General features: G+C 40.2%; 1 protein-coding gene across 1 annotated transcript in view; it reads right to left on the reverse strand.

Moving 5' to 3' along the window:
* Nucleotides 1–18,383, reverse strand: part of GRTP1 (growth hormone regulated TBC protein 1) — a 40,643-nt gene extending 22,260 nt beyond the window's left edge. Inside the window, exons 1-5 of the mRNA XM_018562247.1 lie at nucleotides 18,285–18,383; nucleotides 10,828–10,907; nucleotides 7,725–7,876; nucleotides 4,885–5,046; nucleotides 3,088–3,212 (exon numbers count right to left, since the gene is read on the reverse strand). Coding sequence (XP_018417749.1) covers nucleotides 3,088–3,212; nucleotides 4,885–5,046; nucleotides 7,725–7,876; nucleotides 10,828–10,868 — 480 coding nt within the window. The 5' untranslated portion in view covers nucleotides 10,869–10,907; nucleotides 18,285–18,383. The remainder of the gene's footprint in view (nucleotides 1–3,087; nucleotides 3,213–4,884; nucleotides 5,047–7,724; nucleotides 7,877–10,827; nucleotides 10,908–18,284) is intronic.
* Between the last annotated feature and the right edge of the window lie 1,888 nt (nucleotides 18,384–20,271).

Raw genomic sequence — 20,271 nt, forward strand, 5'->3', positions numbered from 1 at the left:
TCTGAAATTGATTAGCCAACCTAACAACAGATATATTTTATTTCATGCTAAGTAACATGCGAGGGCTCGTTCACACCATAGAGTTGCGCTACATGCACACTATCAGACAACGCACCTAGAGTGCAGTACTGTGCGCTAGGTGCATTGTAGTTCATTTGAATGGAACCCTAATGTACCTCCCACCAGTCATGCATTGCAATAATGCATGCATTGCACCCGCTGGGAGGTGCATTGGAGTGCCATTCAAATGAATGCCATTGCAACACACATAGCGCACCATACTACACGTTGGGTACGTTGTGCGATAGCATGCGCTAAACGTATGGATACTGTGAAAAAGATTTATCAAATCTGGAGCAACCAATCAGCTTCTGTTTTAAAAAAAAAAAAAATCTTAACTGAACAAACTGAAGAGCGAAGCTGATTGGTTGCCATTGGCAACTGCTGGTTTTGATAAATTCCCCCCAGTATGTTTAGCACAATGCTATGGTGTGAACGGGCCCTAAGTGTAACACTTATTGAAGTGTTTGAACAGGCTACTCGTGATCCACTAAACCCTAGAAAATAAAACTACAGTTAAATAATTCTTATATAATCCCTAATACACATTAAAAATAAAAATAAATAGTAAGGGTGGGATAAAAAGTATTTAATTCTTAAGATCACAGTAATCCACCTGACAATGCCGTCAGGGTGAAAGTGGCTGTCAGGTAGACTGTACAGGGGCCTCCTAATTTCCAATGGCAGCCCTGTGTGCAAGTATGCACATTCTAGTGAAAGCACAGTTCTGTTTTAAATAAATTTTGGATAACTTATTAAAAAGGTACATTTTGTTACAGAGTACTATATCAAGCATAAAACATAAATTAAAGAGTGTTAGGATTCTAAAAATACAGAAAACCAGCAACACTGCTTATTGGTGCTAGCTATTATCAATGGATTTTTACATCAACAATTAGTGGAATGTTTTCCAATCATGCATAAAGAATTAGAGTCTGCATAAATTATACAGCACGTAAACTAACTTTTAAATGAACCAACATAATCCACTGTTGACTGTGCTGATAGTGCATATGGAAATGCAATTGGGTTTATTTGGATTTGCATTTCAAAATTTCCAGCAGTTTTCTGCAGAAACTTCATTGAGATACTTTGCACGGTCTGGTTCCTTGTGGAAAAAAAAAATTCCAGGAAGGCAGGCTTGCCAACTTTACAAATGCAGCCATAGCGACAGTGTGTTGCTGAGCTCCTGGGCAAAACAGAGCAGGATATTTAAGAAGGACTTTCACCAGCCTCCAGCCATGTATCCAAACCCCTAGAAGGCTGCAGAAAATACATAGACCGCTCTCCAAGTAGTTATGGATGGTGTTTTTACCTAGAATTAACATGCATTCCATTCAAAGCCACACAGACATTTAAAATAGGCCTATTTGAGACAGTTTCACAGGCAGAATACAAAGATTATCCTGAGATATTGCCAGCAATAAGCACTGTGGTGAGACAACATTTTACTAAAACATTATATTTCGTCTTAATTCTTTTTTACAATACGCATATGTATGACATTGACGATGTAATATCACCAATGTAGGTTAGTCTTTTAAATATAGGGTTGCATTATACACAAGGCAGCCATATTTACTCATTACATATGTAGGCTCGGCTTCCTGCTTTATATTCTGCACAATGGTTGTGCTTTACTGCGTCTTCTCAAAATGCAAGTCTACGAGTTGGAAGATCCACTGAAAACTATGTGCTAAGTGGCTGATGTGTAAACACAACGGTTATAAAGCAGGCCAAATCACTGCAGTTATAAAAGTGAAGAGGGATGTGTGTGGGGGTGCAAGTTTTTTTTTATGCTAGGATATGGGCACATTTATGTAATGTTAAACGCACATGAGAGCAGTGCAAGGGAGAAATGCATGAAGCAAAATGTAACATTTTACGCGTTATTATGGTGGACCGCATGTAAAATATTCAATGTAATTCATATCTACTTTTATTGCTGGCATCTGAAAGTGTATATCATCACTTTCTTCCAGCAGGTGACGATGCTGCAGCATCCTTCCCAATATCTGTGTTGTCACCATTGAGGTTCTGATGAAAGGGGCATGCCCTGGAGACACAAACTGCTGCAGCCTCGCCGACGTCCGTGTCACAAAAATCGAGGTCTGCGTCCGTTAGCCTGGACTGTGTGAAGCCATGACTATTCTTTCTAGAGAATTATACAAAGCTTCATGTATCACTACAATTGTGAGTAGCCGGAGATTGGTTTTAAATTTAATAAACTGATATCGCACAAGGCTTGGGCGTTCATCTTTTGTTTTTTGTCACCATTTGCATCTGTGCTGGTTGAAACTACAGCATGATGTGGTAATGCTAAAGGGGCAAGAGATTTTAGTAAAGCTTAGCCACAAATTGGTATACCATGCTTAAACCTCATCCTAATCCCACCCAGATACACCTGCTGGCATACCCCATTATATAAAAATGCAGACGGATGAAAAATGGTAATTATTCAACAGTTATACTATAGCGCCAACCGAATGCACATTGCTTCACAAAATAAAAAGGAGACAGTACGGTTACAATACCATTCAATGCAAGAGGGTTAGTAGCGTCCTGGTCATAAGAGCTTATAATCAAAAGCAGAGGAGTAATGTGAAATGTAGTTTTGCCATGGCTGATTTTTAAAAGGAAGAGCTGGATAATCCCAACCACCATTCACTTCAGATGTGGGTAGAGAGAACACGGATCTGTCTCTGCGGATTCATTTTTAATAATTACACCGTTATTCAATGTTTCAGGCATCAGATTTAGTGTATTTACAAAGCTGAGAGGTTGCAAGGTTGCTAGACTAGGAAGACTACAAGGTTTTAGTTATACTTTCATATTACAATCACAACATTCAGATAAAATGTTTATTTCCCCTCATCTTGTCCTTGTTTCATCACTTTCAGTCTCCCCAGCCCTCTGCCACTGAGACAGGAAGTGAAATATAACCAGCGGTGTCAGAAACAGCAACTAAACCGAGATTCTAACACTTTCCCATCTATGTATGCAGTCAAATAAATTATACAGACCTACCTGGCAATAGCCCACACTGCTATTATGGTGGCCATAAGCCACTAAAACATTGTGTAGAGTTGGCTGTAAACAATGGCTTGCATCTTTACGGAACTTCACATTATCAGGAAATGTTCTGTTCAAATCTGGAAGAAAAGACATTAAAATGGCATTTTGCTTGAGCGCACCATTTCCAAAAGGTCACAAAAAGTTGTTAGAGCTTTTATGGGAGGTTAAACAAAACCTCCCATATGAAGATCTTTGCGGTGTACAAGACACCCCCTACAGTCCCTTTATTTACCATTTACCACTCCAGTTCACCATTTAAACCACAGAGCAGCCTGGGGAAAACCAGGTAATTCTGAGTATGGGGACAGCTGCATATTTCTCCTACCCATTTACAATACAGTACTTTGCTATATTACACCTGGGTGCATATGTAATATATGGTACAGTAACAGTATGTAACCGCTAATAATAGCAGGCAATGAACAACAGCAATTCTAAAAACAAAAAGAAGATTTGTATTTCTTGTGCACCCCTGAATAGGCAGGCATCCATATCTCTCTCTCTGCACACACACACATACATGCATATAGAAATACTCGCAGACAAACAGGTGAAATGTAATCTGGGACGATTCTACGTCAGTAGTTGTCAGGAAAATAATGTGGCAACATCCTAAATGAATAGAGCTTCCCTGGAATTCACCTATTCAGACAGATTACTATAGGGCTCCATTCACATATAGCGTTTGCGTTTCCCAACGCTACACAGCAGGGAAAGCCTTCCCGCCGTGTAACCTGTCATGGACGGAGCGCTGCCTGTTATTACAGGCAGCGCAGCATCCAGCTTTTGAAAGGTAGTTAGGTTACACAGCAGCAGGCTTTCCCACTTCTTGTGTAACTTAACTTGGTGAGGCAAGAGCTGTCATAGTCTCTACTCGTTGAAGGAGGTGTGAGCTCTGTGGATGGCTTGGACTAATGGCAAAGCGCCATTGGTCCAAGCTGTCCAATCAAAAAAAACAAAAAAACAAAAACAGTGAGGACTTCTATCTTGATGCCTCACCAGTGACGAGCAAATGAGGGACAGGGAGGTTCCTCCCGGTCTCCTCCCCACACAGCTTGGTTTCCGAACTGGGGGCAGTGCTTCGGTGGTACGGGGTGGAGCTTCGGCTGGACGGGGCGGAACTTGAGCAGGCTGGGGGATGCCTCACAGAAGGCACGTCACTGGTAGGTTGGCAAGTTCCAACATACTTCAACCAATCCGTAGGTTGGTAAGTTCCAACAATATTTTTATTTTCCTTTTCTAAAAATATACATTTTAAAATTAAAAGAATAGAATTACAAAATAAAAATGAATTAAAAAAACAAACATTTTTATATACTCTTTAGAAAAAGAAATGTTTGAATTAATGCAGAATTCAGACTTTATGTTCTTCAATTTACCTTATTCTGGCATATATAGTAAATGTAGCTCAAGTTTGAAAAACTCAAAGCCAAATAAAAAGAAACATTGGGGTACATGCATTAGACTGGAGAAATGAATATCACAAGATTGGTTGCAGGTTCTCTGTTAGCAAAAATTATGACTGGTCAGTATGTAACCAATAGTCAGTAACCATTATTTTCTATTTTGTTTCCAGTTTTAACAAATCCAATACCGCTATGAGTGATATATATGGTTAAAATTGGTGAAAGGCCACAGATGCATTTTACAGAACAGCTTTAAAAAAAATATTAAAGATCTTATTTTGTCACTGGCAATCAATACTAAAGCTTGGAAAAAGGAGACAGAACACAGTCATCATGACGTTACCTGTGACAACAGCATCCACAAGCTTTGCATTCTTCTTTCCCTCCACTAATACATTATGATAGTATCCTGGGTTCTTCTCCATTCGGGCCTGTGCTCCACTCACTAACATCCACACGTGGCAGCGATGTTCATTAGGAATGCCTTTCCTAATATATCTCTTTACTGAAACAGCAAGGCAAGACTTTAAGGGGCTTTTCTGCAAATCACTGGTAATAAAGCAAGATAAATGTCACAGGTATTAGTGATCCCTGCTGATCTTCTGTATATGTAATATGTATACAGAGCTCATCTTCAGAGGTAGCTCATAAGCCAAATGAAAAAAAACAGATCTTTATCTTTCGGTGTCTTTCTTGTATCCTCTGGGGCATACAATCCCATTTCTAAATTTATAATCCACAGATTCTGATCTAAAACAGAATACTTTCTGATTGTCTAAAAATTTTTGCTCAATATCCATATTAAATTCCAGGTAGCAAATGCACCTAGTAAATGACAGCTGGTGTCAAACCATTTAAATAACCCTTCCTATTGTTGTCAATTAAAAATATGTTCCCTAGCTTGCAATGCAGCTCATAATCTAGTTCTGCACAGTTCTAGTTCTGGTTCTGAACATCAAGTGGATTTGCACAATTGTTGTATATCTATAAAGAGCCAACATTTTAAAACCAAAATATTAAAAAGGAAACATGACAAGTCATTAATGTTCTAACAACACTCCGAAATTGAATCTATCTTGTTGGGCCTATAAATGTAGCCCTGTTATATTATACAATTTCTTCACACTTCTGTGCACATGGGGGACATCCTCAAACTCCGGAATCAGTAGTTACTGGCACAAACTAATTGAGCCAAAAACATATATATAGAAGATAAACTTTGACCTGACCCAACTTGTAACTTAAGAGCCCCCAACACAACCACCGCTCCATTCAATATTCCAACAGTAGAGCTCCAGTGGCCGGTGGAGGCTCTTACATTGTAATCCTAAATGGCATGCAGTGTGCGCAGATCACAGAATATGTGTGATCGAAGATGCATGTGCATGCAGATCTTGCTGGTTCATTATGCACCACTGAAACAATGTATTATAACAAAACATGGTTTACATGTTAGAAACACATACTACACTTAAATGTCCTGTCTATCCCTCAACAAGCCCCACCTAAAGCACACATCAATATCCACAGCCCTTGGGATTCTACAAGTTTCACTATGTACAATAAGATTTTTAGCTCCACATAGTCAAATACCACTAGATGCCAGCGGTCGGAAAAAAAATCAAACAAACCAAACACTGAATACCATGACTATATTGGAAATAATACATATATGGGGACAAAACAAATAGGGAACTGTAAGCACAAGAACAAGAAACCAGATAATATGCGGCAAGTCTAAAGTCTAAAGATTGTGAGAAAGGACATTTTTCTTGCCAGCCAATGGAGGCACAACAAAAAACAAACAAACAGCATCTTAATGCTGGGATCTGCAGAACATAACAAACGCTAAACATGACACCTGGAAAAACACTGTCAACTCTTGCATGTATTTCTTGATGTCATATTGTTCATGGCACATCAGCCTGGGGAATGACAATGTATTAGTAGTATCACTGTTTTATGTATTATGGGCAAAGGCAGTTGATAAGTGGCAAATATAATTAGGGATGCACCGATACTAACATCGGTACCGATACAGAGTATTTGGGCGGGTACTCGTACTCACCCAAATGCTCCGATACCTTCCCTGATGCCGGAATTCCTGAACAGAGGGAGAGTTCCTCTGACCGGCAGTGCCGCAAGGGAACATGGAGCTTGCTTCCTGACCAATCAGGAAGCGGGGAGGCGGATAATGACCTGCCTCTCAGCTTCCCGATTGGCCGGGAAGCCAGCTCCATGCTTGCAGAAGTACCGATATCCGTACTTGGTATCTGCAAGAACGAAAAGATAAATATCGGTATTCGTACACGATATCGACAAACCGCTATCGGTGCATCCCTAAATATAATGAAAAGCAAAAACTATTTTGTTTAATACGTCTATATATAGTTTTGCTCTGTTTTAAGTAGTGTGTTACATGGTACACTATACATACCCCTGCGCAGTGCTAGGGGATTTTTAACTTAAAGGAAAACTATGGCCTTCATCCCCATAGTTAGAGCTGACGTGTGACACTGCAGCTGTCACACCTCAGCTCTATTGATTAGGAACTGCGCGATCACAAACTGCTGATCGTTCAGTTCACAATCTTCTTCCAGCAGAGAGAGGTGGCTGTTTGTCCCTGTAAGGATTCCCTCCTTCCCCTCTCCGATCCTCCAGCACTGACTGAAGGGACAGAAAGAGGAGGGGGCGGGTACAGCAGGCTCTGCCCCTAAAGAGACAATAGCCTGCTATATGTTGTGTTTTTCGTCACAAGAGGACATTAGTAAATATCGTCCGGTGACCCAAAAGAGAACTATAGCAAAAATGGTTTGACCATAGTTCTATAGCAAAAATGGTTTGACCATAGTTCTCCTTTAACTGTTAGCCGTAGACCTAGTAGGTTATACGACCAATAAATGTTCACTGTATTTGTTGCAAAAAAGTACTTTATGCAAAAACTGTACCCTAAGTGTTAAAACATTTATAGAGACACTAACTATTGTCCTCATTCTAAACATATAGAATCTGTGGCATGTCCACCAGTCAGCCAGACATGGCAGATACCACATCTCTGTAAGATGGACAATTTCATACATTGCACCTAGTAACAAATAGCCCCGAACTATTCAGACAGGATTAAGCTCAGTGTCAGAATCTATAAGCATTTAACTAATCCTGTTCAGTAACATCATATATTACCTTTCAGGCTCTTCTCAACAGCTGTAGACTTTTGCAAGAGTTTTGACCATTTTATAGCTCTTCTGGTGAGAACTACCAAGTATCTGGAATTAAAGTCTTCATAAAATGTGTAATCGAATCCTTTAGGCCTTTCAAATCCATAGACATCAATCCTATCAACAAAACAGACAGCAAAATAACACAGTTGCAAACATGCTTTAGTAGTAATTACAGACCACGTTTTAGTAGTAATACCATAAGCAACAGTTGTAGGTGTGGGTCTTCAAATAGGGAGAAATCACTATTTGAACAATTGCAGCCAGAATAACTGCTTTGCTCCTGAACTCATATTCTATATATACACACACACTGACCTGCTATTAGGACATACACTGAGTGGCCAGATTATTATGACCACCCCATCAGTACTTCGTTGGGCCACGACACCATATCCTCAATTATGTACAAACAATCAGCGATCACTGAGTGTTTGTACCTGCTCTCCTCTCTGACACGCTGTCACAGGAGGCTGATTGAGCGGTGTGGGAGGAGAGCCCAGCCTCCTGTGACAGCACTGTCTCCACCCCCACACCGCTTTGCCAGACTGTGATAGGAGGCTGAGTGGTGTGGGAGGAGACGCCGACCGCTCGCAGAGCTCTCCACCGCAGCGCTCGGCCGGCTGTCACTTTCTCTTCTCCCCGCTGGGACATAGAGCAGCGCCCAGCGGGGAGGAAAGAAACTAGGGATGCGCCGATGTATCGGCAGGAAAATGGCACTTTCGGTATTATGCCAAAAGTGCCATTTTCGTCCGATGTGTTTCGGCAGCCGATATATCGGTGCATCCCTAATAATAAGTACATCTAGCAAACCTGGTTTCTATTCCCATAATGCAAGTGATACTTTAGTGCAACAGTTTCCCATTTGTGATTGCAGATCTCCATTTATGTTGTTATGTTGTTCCCATTGATGCTAGGTTCAGACCTGAATGATACCTGGGACACGTGTCCTGTGACTGCTCGACCGTGTACTAGTGCACACAGCGATTGCCGCGCGGCCCCATTGATTTCACTGGGGTTACATCCGCACAGAAATCCCTACAAAAAAGGTACAAGTACCTTTTTTTGCAACACACGATGCGTGGATTTTTTAGCAGCGATCATGTTCAATTGCACAGATGAAATCGCGGCAGGAAACCGTGTGATCCGCCCGGCGTGACGGGTGCCATTAAAAAATAATGTCACCAGCAGCGCGATCGGTGGCGGTGGGCGACTCCGTGACCGCCCGGCAATCCACGCAGTTTTGTGCACGATTGCCCCACGGTCACAGCTTTAAATGTGCCTACAGAAATGAGAGGACAGATATCACAACACTGGCTGTCTTCTTTCTGGGAAAAGTTTCACTGTTTTATATAAATAAAACAGTGAAATAATGGTATGTTAATAAGAGCAGCCCTAAGCACCACTGTTGTTGTTGTTAGGGATTAACAAGCATCAGCTTATGTATCACTGGTCATAGTTCACGCTGATGCTGCTAATGTTCATGCATCAAATGCCAAAAAAAAAAAAGCAGTAGTGGGTGAATTCCACCTATAAAAAAAGCCTAGACTTGCTAAAGTTAATGTTTTCCTCAATGATCCGTGACTAATCATTCTTAAGCCTAGACAACTGAAGGTCTGAAAAAGAAAAAAAAAAAAACAGACTTTACACAGTGGGACAAAGTCTAGGGAATGTGCTCATGGAAAACATTAGGACACATTCAAATCAACCGAGTATTTGGGCAAGTACAAGCCCAAATACTCGGTATCGGCACCGATACCAATACTAGTATCGGTATTGGTGCATCCCTAAAAAGCGTCCAAGATTGGCTAATGACAAAAGTTTTTTTCTATTCTGAAGTGGTCTTCTATGAGCCCTGATCTGAATCCTATCAAACAGCTACAGAAAGACCTAAAACATGAAGTCTAGAGATGGCATCCTTCATACCCGAGACTGCTGGAGCAGGTTACTCAAGAAGAGTGGGCCAAACTACCTGCTGGCTGGTGCAGAAGTCTCATTGAGAGCTACAGACATCACTTTTTGTTAAGTGCTAAAGGTTGTGCGACAAAAGAAATTAGGTAAAGTAGTACTAAAGGCTAGGCGTTTTTTTACCTTAATGCATTCTCTGAAGTGGTGACAAAAAATTAGGCTAAAGTAGTACTAAAGGCTAGGCATTTTTTACCTTAATGCATTCTTGGCAGTGGTGACACAAATCTGGGCTAAAATAGTACTAAAGGCTAGGCATTTTTTACCTTAATGCATTCCCTTGCAGTGGTGCACTGCAAGGGTTCAGATTTAATGTGCCTGAAGTTCTTCTTTATTATCACTTTAAGGGTCCCATCGTTATTTGTCTATTAAAAATATTCTGCTGAATTAAAGTTTTTATTCATCATGGAATAAACAATAATAAGATGCCAATAGCTTTTGTCAATTTAAAATAATTTCAGGTTATCAGCACTTATTATACAGATACAGCTAAACACTTTCCATCTCATGTTTAATATACCAAAAGGGGAAAAAATGAGAAAAGTTGACGTTTAGTGTTTCCATACACTTTAACTTCTTGGGGAAATGCAGGTGAAAAGACACAAGTCTGTCTGTGTAGTGAACTAGTAACACCCGTCTACATTTCCCACCAATGTTTTCTGTACATATGTAGACTGTGCAGGCGTGTAGACCAGAAGCTGTACTCTGAACACTCCTACACGACAGGTACGTATCACCTTCTGCAATGACAGTCACAAAAAGGTGTGGTAAGGCTGAGTAGGAACCAGGAAATACATTTCTTTATTCCCAATACACCTGTTTATGATGTGGTCAGACTACCTCCCCACAATCGTTCAGCTACTGTCGTCACAAGGAACTAAATTCATAAAATACTGCCATAAAAATAAATGTTAGTTTCGACGCCAACATAAAAAAGGAAGAAAATCAACACAGAAAGCTCATGCAGAGAGAGAGAACAAAGAGGCTTTTCAGGCTCATTACAGACAAACTGAAAATATTGTGTACAAAAGATCAAAATGTATTAGGAAACGCACACCAGCATCTCCAACTACATCTATCTGCCGGGAAAGTAAAAATATTACCTGGGTATTCTGTCCTTAGCAGTCTCATCCTTGGTTTCCATTGGTGCCCGATTTATTATGGAAAGGCATACAGCAGATACCTACAGAATACAATAACACCTTTGTATTATTTTAATGAGAACAGCATAACAGGCGTGTTTTAATCATAGGGTAGGCTTTGATTTTATATGGAACAATTTTTTTATCCAGCAGATTTGCAATATAAAAAAAACCTATTACAGCAAAACCAAGTCACCCCAAATTCTGAGATGTCCCCTGCTTTTTCACCTCCGGCTCTGTAAATCTCCAGGGATGGCACCCCTTGGGATCTTTATGTCACAGCCCCATAGACTATGTAGGCACAATGCACTAGGGCTGCCTTTGTCGCTTAGCAATTTTCAGACATAAAACTGCCTTTATTAATGAGAATCAGCTAGGTCACATACTAAATGCAACATGTTTTGAACCTGCAAAGGGTCCCTTCATCAAGCAAGGGGTCACTTTGCCCAATGAAGGGGTCCATTGCAGGTTCTGGCAATATATCCTCTACTGTTCATGGTGGTGCCATCCACTCATAGTTGCAGCAGTCTATCTCAGTGGGCCTTTGCAGTCCGCTTCAGTGCGTGATAAGGATTGGCAGAATTCATGGCACAGAATTCTAACAGTGTCCCCCACTGTGGTAATCATTTACTTTTCCTTCTAAAGGTCATGTCAGGTGAGCAATTTATCTGCAGCGATCACCACATATACTGTATATTAAAGCGTTGCACCAAAATTTCGGCTGCCGAAAATGGTACAACGGGCAAAATGCTGATTGTTACAAAACAGCCGACAATGCAGTGCATCCCTAGCTTCCCTCCTCCCCGCTATTTTAAATTGACAAAAGCAATTGGCATCTTATTATTGTTTATTCCATGATGAATAAAAACTTTAATTCAGTAGAATATTTTTAATAGACAAATAACAACGATGGGACCCTTAAAGTGATAATAAAGAAGAACTTCAGGCACATTAAATCTGAACCCTTGCAGTGCACCACTGCAAGGGAATGCATTAAGGTAAAAAATGCCTAGCCTTTAGTACTATTTTAGCCTAATTTTTTGTCACCACTGCTGAGAATGCATTAAGGTAAAAAATGCCTAGCCTTTAGTCTGTGTCTGTGTCTGTGTCTCCTCTGACCCCGCTGCTCTCCCCCACCTGTGTGGGCAGAGGGAGCAAAGGGAGGGAATACATAGCCAATCGGGGAAGCTGTCAGGAGGCCAAATGGGGCGGTGCAGGGAGGAGACAGCTGTCAGGAGGCCGAGCTGTGTGGTGCTGGAGGAGAGCTCAGCCTCCTGTGACAGATGGAGCAGTCAACATGGAGAGCGGAGTACAAACACTCAGCGATTTTGGATATACTGTAACTGTGGACATAGTATGCTTACCGTGTCCCCAATTATGAATGAACAGGAAGTGCTTTATATCACTTCCTGTTAATCCATTATTGTGGACAAAGTAACTGATACTATCTTCTCAGTATATGAATGGAAAGAAGCACTCAGTACAGAGGCTTCGTGTTCATTTATAACAGAGGCTGCAGAAAAAGAGATTTAGGATTGTCTCATTAATCTATTTTTTCCATTTTAAAAAGGAAATATCAGAGCCCGTTTAGGCCCCTGATATTTTCCCAAAGCCCCTAACAGTAAAGTAACAAAACAAAAAAAAACAATACTTAAAAAAATAATGTAAAAAATGTTTTAGAAGGTTTGTAAAAAAAAAAGTAATTTTAAAATGTTTGGTCTGACAAATGTTTTCATTTTGATTTTCTATGGAATTGCTAAGTCACTTATTTTAAAGTGATTTGTAGCTCACGTGCTCAGTGATTGCGTTCGTACAGCATTTCATGATGGCAACAACCTCGACAATTGCTCTGTATTAATCTTTATGGCTGCAGGAGAGCGATTTGTAGCAGAGCACACATACCTAACAACATATCACTGGTCTGACCTATAGCAGCGACAAATCATCGGCAAATAAAACACTAGCCACAAAGAGCTGCCATTAGTGATCTGCAGCATTGATTAATAACTGCTTCAATATCGCTCCTCTGACAAAGAACTACAATGTAATGATATTGTTTCCATAATCATAAAATAGACATTGCATAGTATTGCTCCTGGTTGACTGGGTGTCATTGTTAGTATCTGGAGGTATGAGCTATGCATAGTAGGACTTCTCTATGAGGATTCCTTAAAGTTCAGGTACAGTATAGTAGGTATGAACTATGCATAGTAGGACTTCTCTAGGAGTTTATTAAAGCTCAGGTATAGTATAGTAGGTATGAACTATGCATAGTAGGACTTCTCTAGGAGTTTATTAAAGTTCAGGTACAGTATAGTAGGTATGAACCATGCATAGTAGGACGTCCTTCTCTATGAGTTTTCTTTAAAGCTCAGGTACAGTATAGTAGGTATGAATATGCATAGTAGGACTTCTCTATAACTTTATTAAAGCTCAGGTACAGTATAGTAGGTATGAACCATGCATAGTAGGACTTCGCTATGACTTTATTAAAGCTCAGGTACAGTATAGTAGGTATGAACTATGCATAGTAGTAATTCTCTAGGAGGAGTTTATTAAAGCTCGGGTACAGTATAGTAGGTATGAACTATGCATAGTAGGACGTCTCTATGACTTTATTAAAGCTCAGGTACAGTATAGTAGGTATGAACCATGCATAGTAGGACTTCTCTATGAATTTTGCTTAAAGCTTGGGTACTGTATAGTAGGTATGAACTATGCATAGTAGGACTTCTCTATGAGTTTATTCAAGTTCAGGTACAGTATAGTAGGTATGAACTATGCATAGTAGGACTTCTCTATGAGTTCTTTAAAGCTCAGGTACAGTATAGTAGGTATGAACCATGCATACTAGTACTTCTCTACGAGTTTTCCTTAAAGCTCACGTACAGTGTAGTAGGTATGAACCATGCATAGTAAGACTTCTCTATGAGTTTGTATTAAAGTGCAGGTACAGTATAGTTGGTATGAACCATGCATAGTAGGACTTCTCTATGAGTTTGTATTAAAGTGCAGGTACAGTATAGTTGGTATGAACCATGCATAGTAGGACTTCTCTATGAGTTTTCTTTAAAACTCAGGTACAGTATAGTAGGTATGAACTATGCATAGTAGGACTTCTCTATGACTTTATTAAAGCTCAGGTACAGTATAGTAGGTATGAACTATGCATAGTAGGACTTCTCTAGGAAGTTATTAAAGCTCAGGTACAGTATAGTAGGTATGAACCATGCATAGTAGGACTTCTCTAGGAGTTTGTATTAAAGCTCAGGTACAGTATAGTAGGTATGAACCATGCATAGTAGGACTTCTCTAGGAGTTTGTATTAAAGCTCAGGTACAGTATAGTAGGTATGCACTATGCATAGTAGGACTTCTCTATGAGTTTGTATTAAAGCTCAGGTACAGTATAGTAGTTATGAACTATGCATAGTAGGACTTCTCTATGAGTTTTCTTTAAAGCTCAGGTACAGTATAGTAGGTATGAACCATGCATAGTAGGACGTCTCTATGAGTTTATTAAAGCTCAGGTACAGTATAGTAGGTATGAACTATGCATAGTAGGACTTCTCTGTGACTTTATTAAAGTTCAGGTACAGTATAGTAGGTATGCACTATGCATAGTAGGACTTCTCTATGAGTTTATTAAAGTTCAGGTACAGTATTAAAGCTCAGGTACAGTATAGTAGGTATGAACCATGCATAGTCGGACTTCTCTATGACTTGATTAAAGCTCAGGTACAGTATAGTAGGTATGCACTATGCATAGTAGGACTTCTCTATGAGTTTGTATTAAAGCTCAGGTACAGTATAGTAGGTATGAACCATGCATAGTAGGACTTCTCTATGACTTTATTAAAGCTCAGGTACAGTATAGTAGGTATGAACTATGCATAGTAGGACTTCTCTATGAGTTTATTAAAGCTCAGGTACAGTATAGTAGGTATGAACCATGCATAGTCGGACTTCTCTATGACTTTATTAAAGCTCAGGTACAGTATAGTAGGTATGAACTATGCATAGTAGGACTTCTCTATGAGTTTATTAAAGCTCAGGTACAGTATAGTAGGTATGAACCATGCATAGTAGGACTTCTCTATGACTTTATTAAAGCTCAGGTACAGTATAGTAGGTATGAACTATGCATAGTAGGACTTCTCTATGAGTTTATTAAAGCTCAGGTACAGTATAGTAGGTATGAACCATGCATAGTAGGACTTCTCTATGACTTTATTAAAGCTCAGGTACAGTATAGTAGGTATGAACTATGCATAGTAGGACTTCTCTATGAGTTTATTAAAGCTCAGGTACAGTATAGTAGGTATGAACCATGCATAGTAGGACTTCTCTATGACTTTATTAAAGCTCAGGTACAGTATAGTAGGTATGAACTATGCATAGTAGGACTTCTCTATGAGTTTATTAAAGCTCAGGTACAGTATAGTAGGTATGAACCATGCATAGTAGGACTTCTCTATGACTTTATTAAAGCTCAGGTACAGTATAGTAGGTATGAACTATGCATAGTAGGACTTCTCTATGAGTTTATTAAAGCTCAGGTACAGTATAGTAGGTATGAACCATGCATAGTAGGACTTCTCTATGACTTTATTAAAGCTCAGGTACAGTATAGTAGGTATGAACTATGCATAGTAGGACTTCTCTATGAGTTTATTAAAGCTCAGGTACAGTATAGTAGGTATGAACCATGCATAGTAGGACTTCTCTATGACTTTATTAAAGCTCAGGTACAGTATAGTAGGTATGAACTATGCATAGTAGGACTTCTCTATGAGTTTATTAAAGCTCAGGTACAGTATAGTAGGTATGAACCATGCATAGTAGGACTTCTCTATGACTTTATTAAAGCTCAGGTACAGTATAGTAGGTATGAACTATGCATAGTAGGACTTCTCTATGAGTTTATTAAAGCTCAGGTACAGTATAGTAGGTATGAACCATGCATAGTAGGACTTCTCTATGACTTTATTAAAGCTCAGGTACAGTATAGTAGGTATGAACTATGCATAGTAGGACTTCTCTATGAGTTTATTAAAGCTCAGGTACAGTATAGTAGGTATGAACCATGCATAGTAGGACTTCTCTATGACTTTATTAAAGCTCAGGTACAGTATAGTAGGTATGAACTATGCATAGTAGGACTTCTCTATGAGTTTATTAAAGCTCAGGTACAGTATAGTAGGTATGAACCATGCATAGTAGGACTTCTCTATGACTTTATTAAAGCTCAGGTACAGTATAGTAGGTATGAACTATGCATAGTAGGACTTCTCTATGAGTTTATTAAAGCTCAGGTACAGTATAGTAGGTATGAACCATGCATAGTAGGACTTCTCTATGACTTTATTAAAGCTCAGGTACAGTATAGTAGGTATGAACTATGCATAGTAGGACTTCTCTATGAGTTTATTAAAGCTCAGGTACAGTATAGTAGGTATGAACCATGCATAGTAGGACTTCTCTATGACTTTATTAAAGCTCAGGTACAGTATAGTAGGTATGAACTATGCATAGTAGGACTTCTCTATGAGTTTATTAAAGCTCAGGTACAGTATAGTAGGTATGAACCATGCATAGTAGGACTTCTCTATGACTTTATTAAAGCTCAGGTACAGTATAGTAGGTATGAACTATGCATAGTAGGACTTCTCTATGAGTTTATTAAAGCTCAGGTACAGTATAGTAGGTATGAACCATGCATAGTAGGACTTCTCTATGACTTTATTAAAGCTCAGGTACAGTATAGTAGGTATGAACTATGCATAGTAGGACTTCTCTATGAGTTTATTAAAGCTCAGGTACAGTATAGTAGGTATGAACCATGCATAGTAGGACTTCTCTATGACTTTATTAAAGCTCAGGTACAGTATAGTAGGTATGAACTATGCATAGTAGGACTTCTCTATGAGTTTATTAAAGCTCAGGTACAGTATAGTAGGTATGAACCATGCATAGTAGGACTTCTCTATGACTTTATTAAAGCTCAGGTACAGTATAGTAGGTATGAACTATGCATAGTAGGACTTCTCTATGAGTTTATTAAAGCTCAGGTACAGTATAGTAGGTATGAACCATGCATAGTAGGACTTCTCTATGACTTTATTAAAGCTCAGGTACAGTATAGTAGGTATGAACTATGCATAGTAGGACTTCTCTATGAGTTTATTAAAGCTCAGGTACAGTATAGTAGGTATGAACCATGCATAGTAGGACTTCTCTATGACTTTATTAAAGCTCAGGTACAGTATAGTAGGTATGAACCATGCATAGTAGGACGTCTCTATGAGTTTATTAAAGCTCAGGTACAGTATAGTAGGTATGAACTATGCATAGTAGGACTTCTCTGTGACTTTATTAAAGTTCAGGTACAGTATAGTAGGTATGCACTATGCATAGTAGGACTTCTCTATGAGTTTATTAAAGCTCAGGTACAGTATAGTAGGTATGAATATGCATAGTAGGACTTCTCTAGTAGTTTGCCCTAAATCTCAGTCCACACCGCTGCATCGTGGCATTGTGCGTGTTACTGCAACACGTAAAAACGTGTGCTCTTTGGGTTGGGACACCGCAGTGCCATTCTTTCTTAATGGCATCCACCGCACCTTGCATGCACAGTAACACACGACCATGCGTTGTGGTGCACCATGTTACACAAAAAAATATGAAAATGCATTGACGTTTTTTGTGTGCGATCTAGTGCAGTAGGCAACTACTAAAAGGAATGGGCTGACACAATGCAGTGCTTGTTAACTCTCAGCAGAATATGCATCAACACACATGCATTACAACAATACAACAGCATCAATGTAGCCTGAAAGGGGCCAATTTCCATTCCAATGCATCTAGTCCTCCCGCAGCACTTGAAGAGTGCACTTCTTCCTTACACTAAAGACTCATCTCTCAGTTTGAATAAGAAAAGAAGAAATGATGTGTGTAGATAAGATTGCACAATAACAAGGACCGGCGACATGTACAGAGGTTTCAGGTCAAAACTGCTATTACACATCAGATTTAAACCGATCTCACACACAACTTACAATCTGATTGGACAATCTTCTTTCGTTCTACCAACAACTCTGTAGCACAAGGGCCTGCCTGATTGTATACACATTCATCGTTTAGGTCTGCCCTTATATTACATAGTTGATTGGATGGTCAGATTGTATTGTGTATGAGGACAATCATCATCAAATGGGTGGTGAAACGTGCAGGTTGTCCCGATCTCTCCCAGCACACACGGCTAGGAGTCAGATGATGAGCCATTCCCCACGCCCAGGATCATGAAGTGGCTTCTCAAGTAGCCGAGCAGCTTCTGCACCTGTCTACACACAATGACCTCCGCCCGATCACACAACTTTCCAGCCGCAGCCCCGCTTCTTACCCCCAGCAGAAACTCACCTGTAGAGCGGGCCAGACGTCGTGTTAGCGCTCAGCCCTCCACCAGTGAACCCTTCTGGCCATTTCACCCCCCACAGCACCGCACTCTCTACCCTGCCGCTGCTACACACTCCACGGTACACACAGAGCGCTGTCAATCATTCGTATAGGGGCGGGGCTGCCTGTGGAGACAGGAATGGGAAAAGGGGCGTGTCCCTCGGGCTGAGTGGGCGGGGAGAAGCTATTATAAGCCGAGACTCAGGAGTGATTGATGGTTGTCACAGGGGGGAGATTACTGAGGATTTGTTTCACGGAAATCTCTTTCATAAAGTCTTGGGGTATTATGTGTGGGGAAAAGAGGAGCCGGGTGCTTGTTGTATCTACCTGAGCCATATGAAAATGCAGTATTAATATATAACAAAGGAAATCAACACCGCTTGTTTCTGTTATTATGTAATGATGTTCTCGTTGTGTTATACTGTACACATTGCCAAACCTTTCTTCTCTCTAGTTTTCTGTTTATTTTTAGTTATAGTTTTTTCTGTTTTGGAAAGAATAGGGAGGGGTTAAAATCCTAGTCAATGTGCTTTCCTTCCTTCCTTCCTTCCTTCCATCCGTTCCACAGTTGGTTTATTTTGTACTTTATATGTTTTACTTTTTATTTTTGGATTGTGGGCAGAATAGGGAAGGGTGAGAGCCATACTCCGTTTATTTTATTTATATTCCCTATAATGAGGCAGCCTGGGGCGGTTGCCTCAGGCGGTACCTCTGTTCTATCAAAGTTTGTGACTACGTTAGAATGTGTGACCGGTGACATGGTCACACATTTTAACGTAATCCCACCCAGTTTTTCGGCAGTGGAATGTGTGACCGGCAATAGGTGAAGCATTCCAACATTGTGAGTGCGATCTTACATTCCACAAAGTCAGATAGAAGTGACATTTCAGGAATGATCAGCTGTTCCAGGGCAGGTCGGTTCTCCTGCACATGCGATGCCGATCTGTCCTGGAACAGCTTACAAAGCGTTGGAATTCTTCACCTTTTGGAGGCCACATATTCCACCACTGAAAAACTGGGCGTGATTACGTTAAAATGTGTGACCACGTGCTGGCCTTAAATGGCCAGCACGTTTAAGCTGTTAAAAATATAATGGATTCCCCCTAAAAATGATTAAAGAATGTTATTCGCCATGGAGCCTGGACGCGCAGAAAATGGGGAAGGGGGAGTCTTCCCCCCCGGACCATACCAGGCCACAAGCACTCAGCATTGGAAGGGTACCTTGCAGCTAAGCCCTCTCCCTTGCAAGGCACTTTGTCCCCATCTTGATGGGGACATGGACCCCATCCCTACATCCTGTGCCCCAAAAAGAATGTGGGAGGGTGGGGGGGCTTTGTCAGAATCTGGAAGCTCCCTCTAGAAGAAGGAGCCCCAAAATATCTGGCCATCCTATGTGAATAAGTACCAAGCACATAGTACCCTTTGTTAGTCATTTACAAAGAACATAATAAATAGTAAATAAAAACACTGACACTGTTGAAAACGACACCTATTAAAAAAATAAATACATAAATATATACTAAATGTCCCCCTGACATAAATCCAACGTCAATCACATCTTCCAGTGATATCCCCAGATATCCAGCCCCCTGCATGAATGAATACAGGGTACATAGTACCACTTGTTACTCATCCACATTTGAAAAAACAAATAAATACACTCACACCATTGAGAAAGTCCTTTATTAAAAAAAAAAAAAACATCCCTCAATGTAAATCCAACATCAATCACGTCATCCAGCAATGTAGATCCATGTCATCCATGATGGGCACCGTCTAAAAATGTTGACCCACTGCCATAATGACCTTCCGTGCCCAACGATCTTCATCTGCAGCTACTTCCATCACAACTGACAGACCCCTGATGGCTTTAAACAAGCAAACCGGTGGGGATCCTGGATGATGTCATTGACCAAATATGGTCATGGCCATATTTGTTTAATGATGTCAC

The sequence above is a fragment of the Nanorana parkeri genome, unplaced genomic scaffold (assembly GCF_000935625.1).
Source record: "Nanorana parkeri isolate BGI_ZX_2015 unplaced genomic scaffold, ASM93562v1 scaffold567, whole genome shotgun sequence".
Lineage (NCBI taxonomy): Eukaryota > Metazoa > Chordata > Amphibia > Anura > Dicroglossidae > Nanorana > Nanorana parkeri.